The sequence below is a fragment of the Elaeis guineensis genome, chromosome 1 (genome assembly GCF_000442705.2).
Source record: "Elaeis guineensis isolate ETL-2024a chromosome 1, EG11, whole genome shotgun sequence".
NCBI lineage: Eukaryota > Viridiplantae > Streptophyta > Magnoliopsida > Arecales > Arecaceae > Elaeis > Elaeis guineensis.
Genome location: NC_025993.2, coordinates 116,191,395 through 116,207,646, shown reverse-complemented (window position 1 = coordinate 116,207,646; position 16,252 = coordinate 116,191,395). Strand labels below are relative to the sequence as shown.

Here is a 16,252-nt window from a genome sequence, read left to right as displayed (position 1 = left end):
TTGAGAAGATCTTTTCCACCGTCAATCTATAGAAAGAAAAATTATTGGCTAGAATTATTCTATCACATGAATTTTGTACCATCCAATAAAATATTATCATATCATCCGAGGATGCAAAATTTCAAAACTTTTTTATTTGATTGCAAAATATAAATATAAAAAAAATATATCATTAATTATGGTTAATCATATCTAATTTAATTTTTATTAATTTATTTAATCTTATTAAATGATATGGCATGATTTTATTGGATAGTCTACGATCTATGTGGTAGGGCAGTTCTAACCGATAATCGCTTCTGCAGTGGAGCTGTCGTGGGGTATATCCAATAATTTCCGGGGGCGGCAGTCACATGATGAAGATGAGCGTTTCCTTCCACCATCAACGGATTCGTCCGTCCAATCAAAAACACTTCGCGGTTGGAGGCCTGATTCACGCTCGCTTATCCAACAAGACTTAAACTCTCGTCCGCACGCAAAGTCTTCGAGCAATTCACCTCCAAAAAAGAAAAAGGTCTTCGCAAAGTCCGCCACTCGTTCCTCATCACCCACCAACCCACAGAACGGAGCTTGTGGTTACATCGAGGATCTTCCTCCATCCCCTCGCTGATCTCGCCCGCTTCTCAACATCTTGCCGGTGTATTTAACGAACCTCCAAGCTGCTGCTTTGCCCGATCCTGGATGGCCTTTGCCGCCTCCCTCGAATCATTTAGGATTTTCCAAGGTTTATACGAATTTTTCTATGGCGACGTGAATCAGAAAAGATAGCAAGTGGATCAGAGAAGATAGAAGAGACAAAGGATGAGAACAAGATCATTTATTAATTTGAGCAGCAGCATGAGCTAAAGACTGTGTTTTCCTCAAGGTAATGTGTGAACCCACACTAAGAATTATTTAATTTCTAGTTGTGAAAGAAGAAAAAGATGGTTTTGGTTTTTTTGGAGAAAAAAAAAATTCTGCAGAAATTCCTTTCTATTTCTCCGCTGGAAAGGAAAGAGTGAAGCAGCGGCTAAGAAACCGTGGACAAGTAGTCAGATTTCGTAAAACCAGAGGGAGGAAATAAACATTAAGAGTGGAAGAGCTTTCCTAATCTGACCATGGCCACGCTGTTTGACCTTATCTGTAGTTCGAAAAAAAAAAACTAATTTGTGCATATCCTCTTCTCCGCTGGTAATTGCCAAGAAGATGTTTTTTCTACACGTTTTGGTTGGAAAAATTAGTTTCTTCCTTCGGTCATCTCTGCGATCTTTATTCAGGCCTCGTGCAATGGTAAGGTTGGTTTATTGTGACTTGAGTGCTAAAGATTCGAACATAGAAAAAAATCTCTCCATATAGTAGGATAAGGCCGTATATATCTGACCCTTTATAGATTATAGTGATGGGAACCTGTGCACTGTGATTTTTTTCTTTTAACTTTTAAACACCTGAAGGTCGGAAATATTCGCTTTATCCTCCATAGCTGATTTGGACCTCGTTTCAACCTTGGGTTCTCCTTGTCCATCGGATTCCGAAATTATTTGTTGCTTTAGATGTCTGTTTTATGGATTTGGATCTTCCTGACTTGATCCATACGCTTCCCCTTTCATTTTCTTAGAGAAGGTGTGTCCCCACTTTTCATATGTAGAGACTAGTTAATAGGTGCCGTGGTTGATTAATCTTGCTTTCTTCTCTATGGTTTCTTGCCGACTTATTGCGGGAAACAAGATTCTCTCCCTGAATTTATTGTCCATTGCAAGAAATAATGTTTTTGTTGGTCAATTCTGTCTACCAGAAGAGACTGGTGGCTGCTGCTCCATCAGCGTTCCGTGTCTTCTTTTCCTCCTTCAGCGCTGATATAAATGCTCCATCGTCACTTGCCTACCTGTCACCTTGCTTTCTCTTTGTTCTAGTGTTGTTGCTCGTTGAGAGCTCTTATAACTGATTTCAACCTCTTCAAACTTGGATTCTCTTTTGCTACAAGGTTCTGAATCGAATTGTTGCTGTGGGTGGTTGTTTCGCAGATTTGGATCTCTTTGTTGTGGTTTCTCTGCATAAATCTTAGAGTGTTTGTAGGATTTTTGGATTAATGGGAGGCAAAGGATCCACAGAGACAGGCGGCAGTAGAAATATCAGGCATCCTCCTCCACATCATGACCGCAGCAGCTATTCGCAGGAGCAGCCTTATCATAGCCATTCCCGGGAATGGCCTCCATATCGGGATTACGGCTATGATAACCCACCTCAAGGTTACCCTGTGACTCGCCCATACTCTCCTCCTAGAGGTTACCCTCCTCAGGGCTACCCACCACAAGCTTCGACTTATCCACGGCCTCCTCAGTTGCAAAATCCTTCCTCACATGCCACCAGTTCGCATCCCAAGTTGGACCGTAGATACTCGAAGATAGCTGATAACTACAATTCGTTGGAGCAGGTAAACTTGTTTTCCCAATATTTTTCCAAGTTACCATGTCTGGTTTATGTTAGCTATTTGATGCTTTTCTTGCTAAAATATCATAATATCAATATGATTTCTCCTACTGATCTCATGCTTACTGAATTCAAGAAGAACTTTGTGGCATGGTCTGTGTGCTTGGCATATGGGCTGATATTGTACACAAGATGGCATACCACAGATTAATTTTCTGACTGCAAAATCAAAAGAAGAAGAAGAAGAAGAAGACCCAATGGCTTGTTAGGCTGTGGTAGATATAAGAAAGAGACAGCAGCCTTGGAAAAGACTAATATTAAAAATTCAAAAACTAAATTCCACACAATGTCACATCCGATGATATCAAGAATTAGACTTCACATAAAGCAAGATACTGGTGGGTACTGTGTTAATTCTGGAATTTTTCTCCCCTAGATAGCTATTCCCTCCACTTTGCTGACTAATTTGCAGCTGAAAACTGGGAACTATATCATGCAACTTCTTTGGCCCATCGCTGAAAACCCATAACTTGGATTCAGCTTGTATCTTCCAAATTTATATTGACATGGATGGTTTAATCCATTGACTTGGTCAAGTTCTTAAAGCGGTAAATATAATGTATCAAATGTAATAATGCATAATGCAAGGAATATTCTACTTTAGTCATATAGAAATGTCAATTTCAAAAGCTGTGAAACATAAGCATTTAAATATTGACAACTTGTTAGAATAAAAGGAGATACTTCTCCGCTCTTTTTGTCCCACAGATATCAAATAATATATTCTACCAGACTATCATAGGCTGAATGATTTTTAAAAAATAAATGATGTTAGTGACAAAAATAAAAACTAAAAAAGATGATTTTAATCTTACATGCCAGTTTTAAGAGGGAAGACATATTTATGATATGTAAAAACTGGAAGCAGACCTTGAAAATGAAATCCCAGCAAGAAAAACAGATGAGATAAAGCCTAAACAACTATCAATTTGATAAAGAATCTTTCCCTCATTGAATTCAAAAGAAGCAGATGAGTTTCTTGTATTTCGAAAGAATTTCTGAAGAAAATAATCAACAAGAAGATCCATGTCTCAAGTAGATACTTCCTTTGAAGGAAGTCATCACACCAAGGGATCTTTCAGATTTTCCATATTTTCTAATGCTTTAGGCAGTTGTAGACCCTACATCATGCTTCTTTCATAAAGCTGGTCCTAAATAGTTGGGACAACTTGATGATTAAAACTTTAATGATGCCACAAAAATTCATGAGGTTGTGAATCATGCAAATGCTGCAATGGAGGATTGTCCGAGGATAGAAATTGCTGGTTCATAGGGTTTGTTCCCTCTCAATTATGTACGCTATCTCAGAAAATCATTGATTTGTGAACTTTTTGCTGAATATTGTTACTGTCTGATGGTGCTACGCCCATGAAATAAGTAATCAAGATCTTAACGGGGGGTTTAATATAGCATGCTACATCAGCAATTTTGTTTCCATCAGACCAATGCTTGCTGCTATATCACCTCTACAGGTTACTGAGGCTCTTGCACAATCAGGTCTTGAATCTTCAAATCTAATTGTCGGTATTGATTTCACAAAGAGCAATGAGTGGACAGGTAATGCTCCATCTTTTCTTATGTTAGTTGTATAATATTTATCTGATTTATCTTTATAAGCAGGTAAGCACTCATTCAACCGCCGCAGCTTGCATTCCATCAGTGATACTAAAAATCCTTATGAACAAGCAATATCTATCATCGGACAAACGTTGTCAGCATTTGATGAGGATAACTTAATCCCTTGTTTTGGGTTTGGAGATGGTAATATTTGTATCTGATCTAATACTCTCAAAATAATAATTTTAAAATCTGTTCTGTTTTAATGATAAGATGGATACCTCTGTTATTTGGCAGCATCAACACATGACCAAGATGTCTTCAGTTTCTACCCAGATGAAAGACCTTGTAATGGGTTTCCAGAGGCTTTAGCACGATACAGAGAAATTGTTCCACATCTACGATTAGCTGGTAACTACATTACATCAGTTGCTTTATTTCTAGAATTTCGGAGACAAGTTATAAACAAATGCAACTTAATTTTTTTTTTTTTTCCCAGGGCCAACATCCTTTGCTCCAATAGTTGAAATGGCTATGACCATTGTGGAGCAGAGTGGTGGGCAGTACCATGTTTTATTGATAATTGCTGATGGGCAGGTATATCACCTTTTGTCCAAAGTTTGTTCCTTTTTATTGGAGATGATACTGTTTTTTGTTGATTATGACTGCTATAGCAATTGCAAATGGTTGTTTGAGGTAATATTCATTTTCATTTTTTGAGCAGGCATACAGTTTTCAAGATACTTCTGTATTACTTTCTTATATTTTGAATTTACCAAATACTTTAACATGTATTCTGCACATGCTATTTTACAGGACTAAGCACAATTGCGTTTGTAGAACTAATTCTCTTTTTTGATATATTGTTTTTTTGGCTCTCTCTCTTTCTCAACCAAAACAAATAGAAAGAAATAAGTTCTGAAATGAATCAAACTAGATATTGAAGATTCATCATGTTACTCTCCAAAATCATCTTCCTCAGTTGTGAAAGCTATGGAGATTTATTGTGGCTGATTTTCTTTAATGAAGTAGATCTCCAAAGTTTGATGTGATAGTGTCAACATCACCAAACTGGCAATCTTGCCAGAAGTTATTCTCTGACCGTCATCAGAAACCACTGATCTGATTGCTGATGGTAATTGCTAAATATGTCAGATATCTTTTTTTCCCATTGGTGAATGAATGCAGAACCTAGACTGGCTTTAGTTAATTGACTGGTTCTTAAGTATTCTTCTTTAGTAGACAACTTTGGAGTGTTGTTTGCTAGTAGAAGGTTCCTATCCTTCTTCTTCATCATGCTTTTTAGGCTCCTTGGCAATATTATCTATTAGTTAGATGACTTATTTTTCCTAAAAATAGTTACTTTCTATGTCAACTAGACTATATTGAAAGTGGGAACCTCAGTCGGGGCATTTTTTTCTCCTTCCTCAAGGGCATTTTGCTTTTTGTTTAGTGTTTTTATTTTTTATTTTTAAATTCTTGCCTCTTCATTCTTCTTTTGGTCAATCCCCTCCGCCCTTTTTTGTGGTTTTTGGACCTTACGCTGGTGTTCTTATAGCACCTCCTTTGTCCTTCCTCACATCTGAGTCCTTATTTGAGTTCACTATCCATCTAAGCTTCCCTAAATATTCTCCTTTAACTTGACATTTTCTTCTTCGTTTTTCTCTTTCCTTTCATCTCTTTTCGGTCCCTTTACTGTTAAAAATTTGCATCTATATAAACACTCATGCCCAGGATCTCTTGTGCTGCTGTCAAAGGCTCTCATCCTGTACCTCCCATGGCTACTTACTACGCGATGTTCCACATGGTTACTTCTATATTTTGTTCTTTGGATCATGCAAACAGTGGTATGCTTCTGTGTTATTACATGCTCATTTCATGAATGAGAAAGATCACCACCTAACAACCTTTATCCTCCCATGCAGCATCTCCCATGATCTTTGGCATGTTTGGTTTTGTATCATAATACTACCTCAATCCTGGTAACATTGGATCAAGTGATGGGTTTTCTCCAAACCATTACAGCTTGTTACATGTAAGCATGTAATGCTGACAGCTTTGTCTAGTTAAAAGGGGATGCATTTTGTTTTAAAAATATTAAGGCAGAAGGTGGATTCCATCATATTTCGACTTAAGATGTCTAAAGAAGAAAGGCATTTTATTAATTCTAAGTGACTTTGGCAGGAAGGGATGTTAATACATTTATTGTACCCTATGAGTTTGGTAGGTGCAGTGCGTAGGAAATCCAATCAAAACTTACCAACTCGCTATTAATGTTCAATGGAATCCACGAGGGCTTGCTTTAAAATCTACTAGTGCTTTCTTCATAATACAGTAGAGCTTGCACAAAATCCACCACCCTGGGAGAAACACAAAAAGAAGTGCCCTCAAGAAAAAAATATACTTCAACGATTGAAATTTGAGTGTATAGAGGAAGGGTGTTTTTGCAGCTTTTAGGGTCCCTTATATTGATTAGACTTGTGGGTGCCATTGGAATTGGATTAGGACTTGAAATACATCAATATAATACTTCTAGAAATCAATTCTTCTGCTTTAAGAGCTTCTTGGACATAAAAACCTATATAAAGGTAGCTTATGTGCCATCAGATTGAATTAACAGTATCATAGTTGCCGCTAGATGACTCCTGGCTTGCATGGGAGTCAAAGAAGCAGCTGATGGCAGGGTTTTGCTGTCCAAAATGATTTGACATTAAGGATACCGCCATCCAAATGATCTCATAGTAGGAATATTGCTGTCAGATTATATATTAACAGTAGGATTGCTGTTGGATTACTGGCTGGACTACACTGACATAGCTTCAGTATTTTGTCCATAATTTTCTCATCTGAGTTTTGATCTGGAAAGCTTATTGGATGTGGATAATGGAACTCGTTTGAGCTTCAGATTCTATTGGTACTGAATGAAATCATCTCTTTGGTCTGATATGAACTGAATATTCCTAACACTGGACTTACTACTGATCTATTTTACATTATTTGAGCCTGTTTAAGCCTGTTAGACACTTGTGGCTCAAGTATCTTCTTCTTATATCTCTCTTTAATTAGTTTTGAAGTGGTCCAAACTCCAAAGGTTTCCTTGGGGTCTTATGAGAGTGAAGGGTAGATTTGTCCTCCGGGCTTATTCCAACAAAATTCTGGTGTATTTGTGTAACTTCTTTAAGTCAAGTTCTGGAATGAAGGTATCAAGTTTAAGCATCAAGTGCCTAAGATAGAGGAGTCTCCACAAGCATAAGTTGAGCTCTGTATAGTGTACAGGCTGAGCCTATTGGCCTATATTTCTCCAATCATATAGCAAATCATTCATTTTGTGCTTATTTTGTTTGGCTTCTCTCCAATCGCATAGCTTTACTTGCGGAGGATCATCTCTTATAAACACTTGAACTTGGTTATTACATTTCATAACTTGATTTGGTATTATCACTTGTGTCCTATGTACAATTTTTTTAAATAACTCCTCACTTTACCATATAGATTATGCACAACTACAAGACTCCCTAAACATAACTAATGCATATCACTTTAGTTTTCCTAGACAGCATAAAGAGATGTTTTGATGTTCTCTTGACTTCATTAAAATACTCAATAGTAAACTCATCGACTTGGCTTGAGCTGCCTTGATTGTGGGTGGGTAAAAGAGCTGCCTTGGTGGTGAGTAACAGGTCCGTCGTTGGCCATAGTCAAATTGTGGGTCTACCTCTCATAAGGCGACTTGTTGGGTCAACCCCTTATATGACAACTTGAGATGAAATCTTTCCCCTTTCTTATTTCCATTGCAAAGCCTTGCCATCATCTAAAATCTAACCTACTCCTGGCAGTAACAATAGATATAGGCTCTCACCTTTGACAATTGACCTTCTCTTGTTATCAATGGCCACTGGAAATTGGGACAAACTTTCTCCTCCTTCCTAATCAATTAATTCTTCTTTGGCATAGTAATGTTAACAATATCAGCATGGTTCAGATGATGATTTAGACAGGAGGTGTTATATTTTAGGTAAGCAAGTGTGGAAGAAATTTAGAAAAATCAGTGACAAGGGATAAGTCCAGCAATATTTTCAGACTGCGTTGCTCCCCTGCTGGCCATGGCAGTGATGATATATCTTTTCTATGTTGGTTAAGAGCAAAAGGGTCCTACAGACAATGAGAAGCAGATGGGGTGATAACAAACTGATCCAGATCAAGTGATCAGAGATCCAACATGTGGTGTTGTAGGGCTAAAAGATTCATTTTTCCCTCTCCATATAATCAACAAGTTGCAGGTTGAACAGTGGTCTGACCCAGCAGTTCAAAAGGTTGAATTATTTGGGTCAGTGTGTTAGGGTATTAAAATATTTTGTGACTTTTGGGTTTATCTGGCCCTCAAGATAAGGTTGGCCTGCTGGGTTTTAAAATACAAATAACACAATAAATCTAAGTCAATTTTCTAAACTACCAATTAACAAATTAACATGCTATTTCATGAGTAAATATATTAAGATCATTTACCATTTCATTTATAATACTATTTTGTGATCCTTTCACATCCTCATCACCATTCTTTTTAGCAACCATCACAATTCCTTACGGGGACATACTATTGCATGCTTATGGTATATATTCAGGTGTTTCAACTGATCCACTGTGAGTTTGATATTGTTATGGATTGTCATACACCCCCCTATTGTATAGGAAGGGAGCTGGTAAATTTGGATCAATACAGGCCCTGTACTGAGGCATACCAAGGTGTGTACTGACCCATGGTGAGGCACACTGAGATAAAAAGTGAGGAAAAATGATTGGAGGATTGTTTCAGTATGGGTACGTTCCATACTGTACCAAATCAGTAAGGCATCGGTATGGTTTGGTACAGTACCCGACACCAAGATTGTGGATCTTGGAGACTGTCTGTTTCATACTATGAGGACACATTATGCTCATGGTTGTAAGTTTTTGCCCCTAGCAATGGAACATTTTGAATTATTGCGATGTTTTAGACATACTCTTCAGGCATCCCAAATAAAACAGAATACCCTAAAAAAGTGTGCATTTAAGTCTTTTGAGTATCTATATGAAAACTAGGAATATTATGTGATACTATAAACTTAAATTGGGTTTGCATCAAACAAAACTGTTAAGGATTTCTTGTATTTGGCATAAATCAATTGGACAATATTTCTTAGCTGTTTAAGATGCTAATTTTCCATTGTTCACAATTAGTGCTAAAAATGATCTGCCAAAGGCCCTGGTTCTACATTAATTGCAGTTGTGGGTGTAAACTGGTTCATTGGTAAGTTGCTGGGAGTTGTTACCAATGACCTGTGTCAAGTCATGCTTGCACCATTTTAAAATTTATTACCTCAATAAATTGGATGGAAGGCTTCTTTTGTCTTTTAAAAGAAAGAAAAGCATGATCCAATTGGACTTCCCTGGCAGGGTCTATTGAAAATTCTGCATTTGCCTATCCCTGGCCCAGCCTTCTCCTATAATACTCATAATGTGTCAACAACCAAAAAGTAAGAGAACTATGTGGACTATGGAGTTGTGAATTAATTCAATTTAAACATTATAAGGTATACAGATCATACAAAGCTTCTCAATTATGCCAGAAGGGAAATGAATTGATAATCAGTCTACCATGAGCTTAAACAATGTATCCTAGGAACACTGAAACTGACAGAACAAAATGCTACACTAGTTTACAAGTTTGGCATGCTTGACTCCCAATTGTACAAGTCCTAGCATGTGTAATAAATCTGCCTAGACAATGATAAAGCATCGTGCATCACGCATTTTGACAACTTAGTTTGCTAAGTAATTAGTTTGTTTTTCGGTTGCTGTATAGCTTAAAATATCAAACCATATGATTCTGTTTTTAAGTATTTTTAATGTTGGAGATTATATTGAAGGTTTTGGAGATCATGATTGATAATATGATTCTCAATTTACATGACCCATCATATGTTCTAAACCAAGATTTACTGAACGGGTACCTAGACCCATACAGGTTGGCTGCCGGAAAAGTATGATATGGGTCTGTATTGTGCCATTCCCTTGGTGAACCATTATTTTTTTGCTGTTTTTGAACTAAAGTCAGCAAGCCGACTTTAGTTCAAAAATGGCAAAAATAATAAAGAATCCTCTATTCTGAAATGAAACGAGGGCTTGAAAGTCCTCTCTCTAAGTTATGGAAGAGTCTCTCTTGGCCTCTCTCTCTCCCCTTCCCTATCTCTCTTTCTCTCTCCCTCCTGTCCTCCCTCTCTCTCTCCCCCTCCCTCCCTCTTTTTTTCCCTCTCTCTCCTTCCTCACTGAATTTCTTGAAAAAGAGGGCAGAACTGTGTTAGTCTACCTTAGTATGGTTTGGTACACCCGGAAGTGGGCAGTTCAAGATGGTTCCACCTTTTTCTAAACTGCGTATTTGAGCTCAGAGTCTCCTTCTAGGATTGTAACCTAGCTCTCTCTCTCTCTCCCCCCCCCCCTCCCCCCCCGCTTTCTCTCGGCCCCCCAACAAAAACATGGTTATATGTTAATATCCAATAGTTTTTGCTGTGGCTGTTGCCAAGAAACAGAGAAATTAAAAAGAAAATGGAAAGGTGGACAAAAAATAGTCATACATTCCTTCCATAGTCGGGCCTTGTTACACTATCCTTATATAAATGCATTCTTTTCCCACTTTTCTAATTTCAAAAATATCACATTGTATGTCAGATGAGTTTCTGCTGGTAATTCATCTTATTTAGATACTTAGAGGTTTTGGTTGGAACAGGTTACAAGAAGTGTAGATATTGAATTTGGCCAGTTAAGCTCCCAAGAACAGAAGACAGTTGATGCAATTGTCAGAGCTAGGTAATATTGGTCACATCACTTGATGATGCTACAATTTCTATAAAATCTTTCTGTGATTTTCCCAGATTGAATAGTTAGATAAAAAATGATGGATCAAAATGTCTGGATATATTTATTTTATTGAATTAATCTAATCAGGAGTAATCTTTACTAGATTATCAAGGCAAAATTATAGCTAATTAGATAAGTAATTATTAGTATTATTCTAGCTTTGAACTTATCTAATTGTAGTATGTCTGTTCTGTGGCATGCTTACCACATTGCAGTGAATTTCCATTATCTATTATATTGGTTGGAGTTGGGGATGGACCCTGGGACATGATGAAGGAATTTGATGATAATATTCCTGCTAGAACTTTTGACAATTTCCAAGTAAGATTACAAATTACAATGGCTGTCAGTTTCCTCACTTTTTTGTAAGTATGCAATTAGTTGTAACTGGATAAATCTGGGTTTGTCTTCCTAGTTTGTGAATTTTACCGCAATTATGTCAAAGAACATGCCTCAAAGCAGAAAAGAGACAGAGTTTGCGCTTGCAGCACTGATGGAAATACCTGCACAATATAAAGCAACTATAGAGCTTGGGATCTTAGGGTATGGAGACTAAATACCCCAGGAGGATCCAACAGTCTTAATCTTATGTTAATTTCTGTTAATGCTTATTCATTGATGCAACTACTGCTATTCTTCTTGTTGTCAAGCAGTCATCGGGCTGCAAAGTCTCCTGAAAGAGTCCCTCTTCCACCACCTATTGGAAGTTTCGGTGCAGCTTCCTCTGGACCAAATACTTTTGGATCAATGGGTTATCGGGAGAGTGTACCATCTTATCCTGAATATAAACCGACACAAACCACAGCTCCTGCTGCAAGTGCTTCTGGGGAAGCTCAGGTACAGTGTTCTCTAGCTACTTTCTACTCTCCTTATTACTCCCATATGAATTCTTAAAAAGTTGTCGATAATGCCTCGGAATTCATAAATTTTGCAAATTCCTCTTTAATTTGTAACTCTGATATTTTGCAAATCTTATCCTGTCCTTTTTCTTGAAAAAGAACAATTCTTGTCTGTTACTTCGTGCTTTGTAGTAATGTTTGTCATGACCTAAGGCTTATTCAATGTTGACTCCACTCATTTTCTTATTCCATTCAGATTGGTCTAGACTCCAGATCTTGCAATGAGCAATTAATTTCTTGTTAAACCTTCAATTGTCTTTTTCTGATCAAGGATAGACCTTCATTTTGTCCAATTGCACAGGTGCATATTGTTATTTTAGCTCTGCTAACCATTGCTATGAATCTTGGGCAGGTTTGTCCGATCTGCCTTTCAAACCCCAGAGACATGGCTTTCGGCTGTGGGCACCAGGTGAAGTAGTGACATTTTGCAGCATTATCTACAGTTATTATCTTCATTATTCTTATCATCATCATTTTTATATTTTTTGCCCTGTCCAATGCAGACGTGCCGTGACTGTGGACCAAATCTTGTAACTTGTCCCATCTGTCGCAGCCCAATTCAGACCAGAATAAAGCTCTATTAAGGTCACTGCATTGATGTATGGAGACTGGAGAGGATATGCTGTTCCGATTTAAACAGCATGGACTTTGTTCAGGATAATCATAATTTTCAGTCCAGTGGATTATCTAGATTTCCGTCGGTCCAGTGGATTGACAGCTATGAGTATGCTGAGCAATGTCTTTGCTGTTTAGGAGGCAACTGCAAACCTTTCCTTGCCCATGTTTGCGTAACTCGTGTCTGTTTCTTTTCACACATTCTATCTTGCTGTCTTAGATGTCTATACGAAGGCCTGCATATGTGTTTGGCACACGTGTGTTTTTGTGTGTGCATGTGTTTTGAGTATATATATATATATATCAGTGTTGTGCGTGAGTGCATGCATGCATTTGTTCATGGTGTCTGGAACTGCTGCAGCTCTGATAGGCCAATTTGCTTGCGGTGAAGTGGCCCAAGAAGAGGCCTGTCAGGGATCCAACCAATCTGAACCCCTACCCAGTTCAGAAGGGGCCATCCTCCAATACATCGCCATGCAGCTAAAGTGGGAGGTTGCCATCCCAGAGACTGAACAACCTTGTCCCCATGGTAAGCACTGTAACTGACCCTTTTGCATCTCAATTCTTGAATCTCAACCCTTTGGGTTCTTGTACTTAATCATTGTCATATCATATATTTGTTAACTAGAGGTTAGCTTGTATATTTGAAATCTTTAATGAATGGCTCAAGTCTCTCTTGAGATGGAAGAGACAAGATTTATATTTCTGTATATATATCATTCTTCATTTGTAGATAATTTGGTTCTTCTTTTCTTCCTTATTTCTAATATGCCAACAAAAAGGCAATATCATTTGTTTCAAGACCATTAAGACACTGGCCTGAGGATCAGCCACTAAATTTCCTTCCCACCCCCAACCCAAACCAAAGCAAACATTAGATTTGTTTTCGTACAAAGCAACATTTTTTTATAATCTAAAGCTGCTATGCATGCATTCATTTACTTGCAAACAGTGCAGAGCTTTGTCAAGTGAGATCATTGGGATCCAATCACTGAACCTGTTGCAGATTCTCTTCAGGGATTTTTGCCATCATTTTGTACCATTCAGAGCAATCTGTGTTCCATCCATTTCATCTGGGCACAGCTTATATGATGGATGGATTTGGACTTGTCAATTATCAGGTTTTAAGGAATTCAGAATGCTGAGCATGCATTTGTGTGGGCAACAGAATATTTTGCACGAGTGGATGGATCTTTGAATAGTGGCATCTATTCAACGTGTTCAGGTGCAACCATGCTCTATTACTGCTGAAGAAATATATCCAATGGATTAATTCTAATCATACATTATATGAGAGAAGGGATCCAGAACTGTCATTCAGGAAAATTGGGTCCAAGGAATGACAGCAAATTCTGGTTTGTGCATCTGGAAAGAGACTGGGCTTCCCTTAAGCCAAATGAGTAGGCTATAACAGAACCTGAGGTGCTGCGGGAGCTTTAAATGACCCAAATTAAATGGTTGTCGGAGTACAAAGGTTATTTCGACTTAAATGCCAACAAAAGAGCTATCAGCATTGTGGTGTCAATGAGCCCTTGCCTCCTGGTATTTATAAAGGAAGTAGGAACATCAGCTTTTTATCATGCAGCTGTACAAACAGGCGACAAAGGAATTGTCTTTGCTTAGTGCAAATGGAAACCAGATCAGAGAAACTTCTGAAGGAGGAATTAAGCTAGTGGGGCACACTGGTTTGCCTGACTCTGGTGTCAAGAGAAAAGCTGACTTTGGTTTAATGTGATATGCTTGCATAATCATGGATTTTTGACAATCTTCATGCCTATTATGTCTGGAGTCAAAAAGAGAATGTTGTGGAGGGACAAAGATTTTTAGATATTGGATGTTACTTCTGAACAAGGCATGTGCCTTATCATAAGATTATTCCTTTGTTTCTTTGATTTCCAATGAGGATGATAAATAATCAGCGCAAAGATATTTTGCTTATCAGCTCAAAGATATTTTGCAAACATTGGAATTTACTGAATATGCAACATTTGTATTGGAGAGACTGATAGACAGTGATACTTGCATACACTCTAATTCTTTCTTCACTCAAAAGCTGCACGAAATCAAGGGTCTAATGATCTTGAAACTAGACTGGAGAAAGCTCATGATGGCTTATTATTCTTACTTTTTGTGGATGATCTGGAATCTCTATTTTGTGGAAGGTTCATATCTTGAAGGCTGATCTTTTCCTTGCATGGTTATTTTCTTTAAGATTATCAGCCCTTCAGAGACAAAAAGGCCCACCTAGAGAATAAAAAAGCCCCTCATATCTTATAATTATCTTCATTTATTGTGTAATGATTCTCAAGAAATATTGGAAGAATTTTAAATGCTCATGTTTACAAGGAGACACTAGATGCAGAATTCCTTTGGCAGACAAGAAAACAGTGTTATCAGTTCTATGCTTTGTTAGTGAAATAATGACAAGCACATGCTTGTGAAATGGAAGTTCCAATCCTGAGGAAGCATAATTAATCTGCCAGAACTTGTTCTGCCACCCTTGTTTATCAAGTTGCGTCTTTGCGAGTCTCCAGATGTGTTCAAAGATCCAGATATTGCCAAGAAACATGAGAAATCACAATAAGAAGAGAAGGATTATGCCCTGTAGCATGGGAAGTAGTCTCTTCCTCAGGAAGACAACCCTGGTTGATACGTGTATGCTAACTTACATGCTGCTTCTTAAGCTAGCTTTGAAATTTTTGCATTTTTCCTTGATACTTCGGAACAAGCCGCTGCTTGTCAAATACTGACTCATCAGCACTGATTGATGGCTTTGATATACTGCTGTAAAAAGATTGCAATTTGAGAACCATAGCTGAATGATATGAAGAACTCGAGCTCTTAAACATTTGATTGGACTCCAGCAATTTGATTTGGCTCATCTGGTTAATCATATGATCTGGATGATGATTGAAATCAGCATTTCATGACCAGAGGATTCCCTGAAACTTCATAACTGGAAAAGTTGGGAGGAATCTCTGCTATTGATGGATGGTGGTAGATGCATTAGTGTCATATTTTAATTACTTTATGTGTCTGCAATCATCTTGATTTCAAGGAGAGAGTGAGCTTCCGGTATTGTGCCCTGCACTCAAAACTTGGGATTGGATGGGGAACACGGAAAATGTTGATAAAGAAAGAAAAATTGATGCATGTTTAAGTGTCCACATTCTAGGTATAAAATAAAGTTTCTACAAATAAACGTGTTGTGTGTTTATTTAGTCGTCCAAAATTTGGGTGCTGCAGAGGTAGCAACAATACAATCATAGATTGCATGGAACGGAGATTATTCTTTATTGAGCTTTTTGCAGATATATTTCCTGTAAATTGGTGTCTTAGCTTTGTCTTGGTTAGCACCTCTTTTCCACTTGTAAGAAACAGAGGATTCAAACCTTAATGATGATGTTATTATTGTATTCTTCAAAAAAGAAGGAAAATTCAATCATCTAGCAATGGAGGATAAGTGTTGGCTGCCACATACCTTCATATGAGATTATTATATCTTATTCTAGTAGGAGGAAAAATAGTTAGAATGCTTTCAGGCTTGGTCAGATATGAACCGGAGAGGTGCAATCTTTCAATCTCTATACGTGCTTGCTTCAAGATTCAAAACTGACCGCTAGTCTTTATTTTTCCTTTTGGATTTATTTTCCTTTTTCCCAAGGTTCTCTTGGAGGATGACCGAGGACTTTGCACATTATTTTTAATATTAGAATGACACATTAAAATGCCACCAAAATCACCATTACTAGTAGCAAATTTTGGTCTGGATGGATGGTACAAGCCCTTGCACCCTAGGCTGTAATGTTCGATTTTGCAAG

General features: G+C 37.7%; 1 protein-coding gene across 9 annotated transcripts; it reads left to right on the top strand.

Annotated features, from left to right (window-relative positions):
• Positions 1–406: 406 nt before the first annotated feature.
• Positions 407–15,715, top strand: LOC105038755 (E3 ubiquitin-protein ligase RGLG2). Of its 9 annotated transcripts, none has more exons than XR_003799833.2 (13): positions 407–865; positions 2,001–2,410; positions 3,939–4,023; positions 4,087–4,227; positions 4,321–4,434; positions 4,523–4,719; positions 10,787–10,866; positions 11,133–11,238; positions 11,333–11,460; positions 11,571–11,754; positions 12,169–12,225; positions 12,320–12,960; positions 13,449–15,715. XR_003799833.2 is itself a non-coding variant. In XM_029262637.2 (12 exons), exons 2-12 carry the CDS (start codon positions 2,066–2,068, stop codon positions 12,398–12,400), a joined length of 1,518 nt encoding a protein of 505 aa, XP_029118470.1. In that variant the 5' UTR covers positions 407–865; positions 2,001–2,065; the 3' UTR covers positions 12,401–13,168. The 9 variants fall into 9 exon arrangements, 1 of the variants encoding a protein (XP_029118470.1); XR_003799832.2 differs by having other exon boundaries at positions 13,438–15,715; XR_012142640.1 differs by having other exon boundaries at positions 13,389–15,715.
• Positions 15,716–16,252: the final 537 nt, after the last annotated feature.

Bases quoted from the DNA above. Each gene is read 5' to 3' on its own strand.
- LOC105038755 (XM_029262637.2), top strand. From the start codon at position 2,066: ATGGGAGGCAAAGGATCCACAGAGACAGGCGGCAGTAGAAATATCAGG. The intron at 4,024-4,086 runs GTAATGCTCCAT...CTTTATAAGCAG, and splicing joins AAAGAGCAATGAGTGGACAG to GTAAGCACTCATTCAACCGC. The intron at 4,228-4,320 runs GTAATATTTGTA...GTTATTTGGCAG, and splicing joins TTGTTTTGGGTTTGGAGATG to CATCAACACATGACCAAGAT.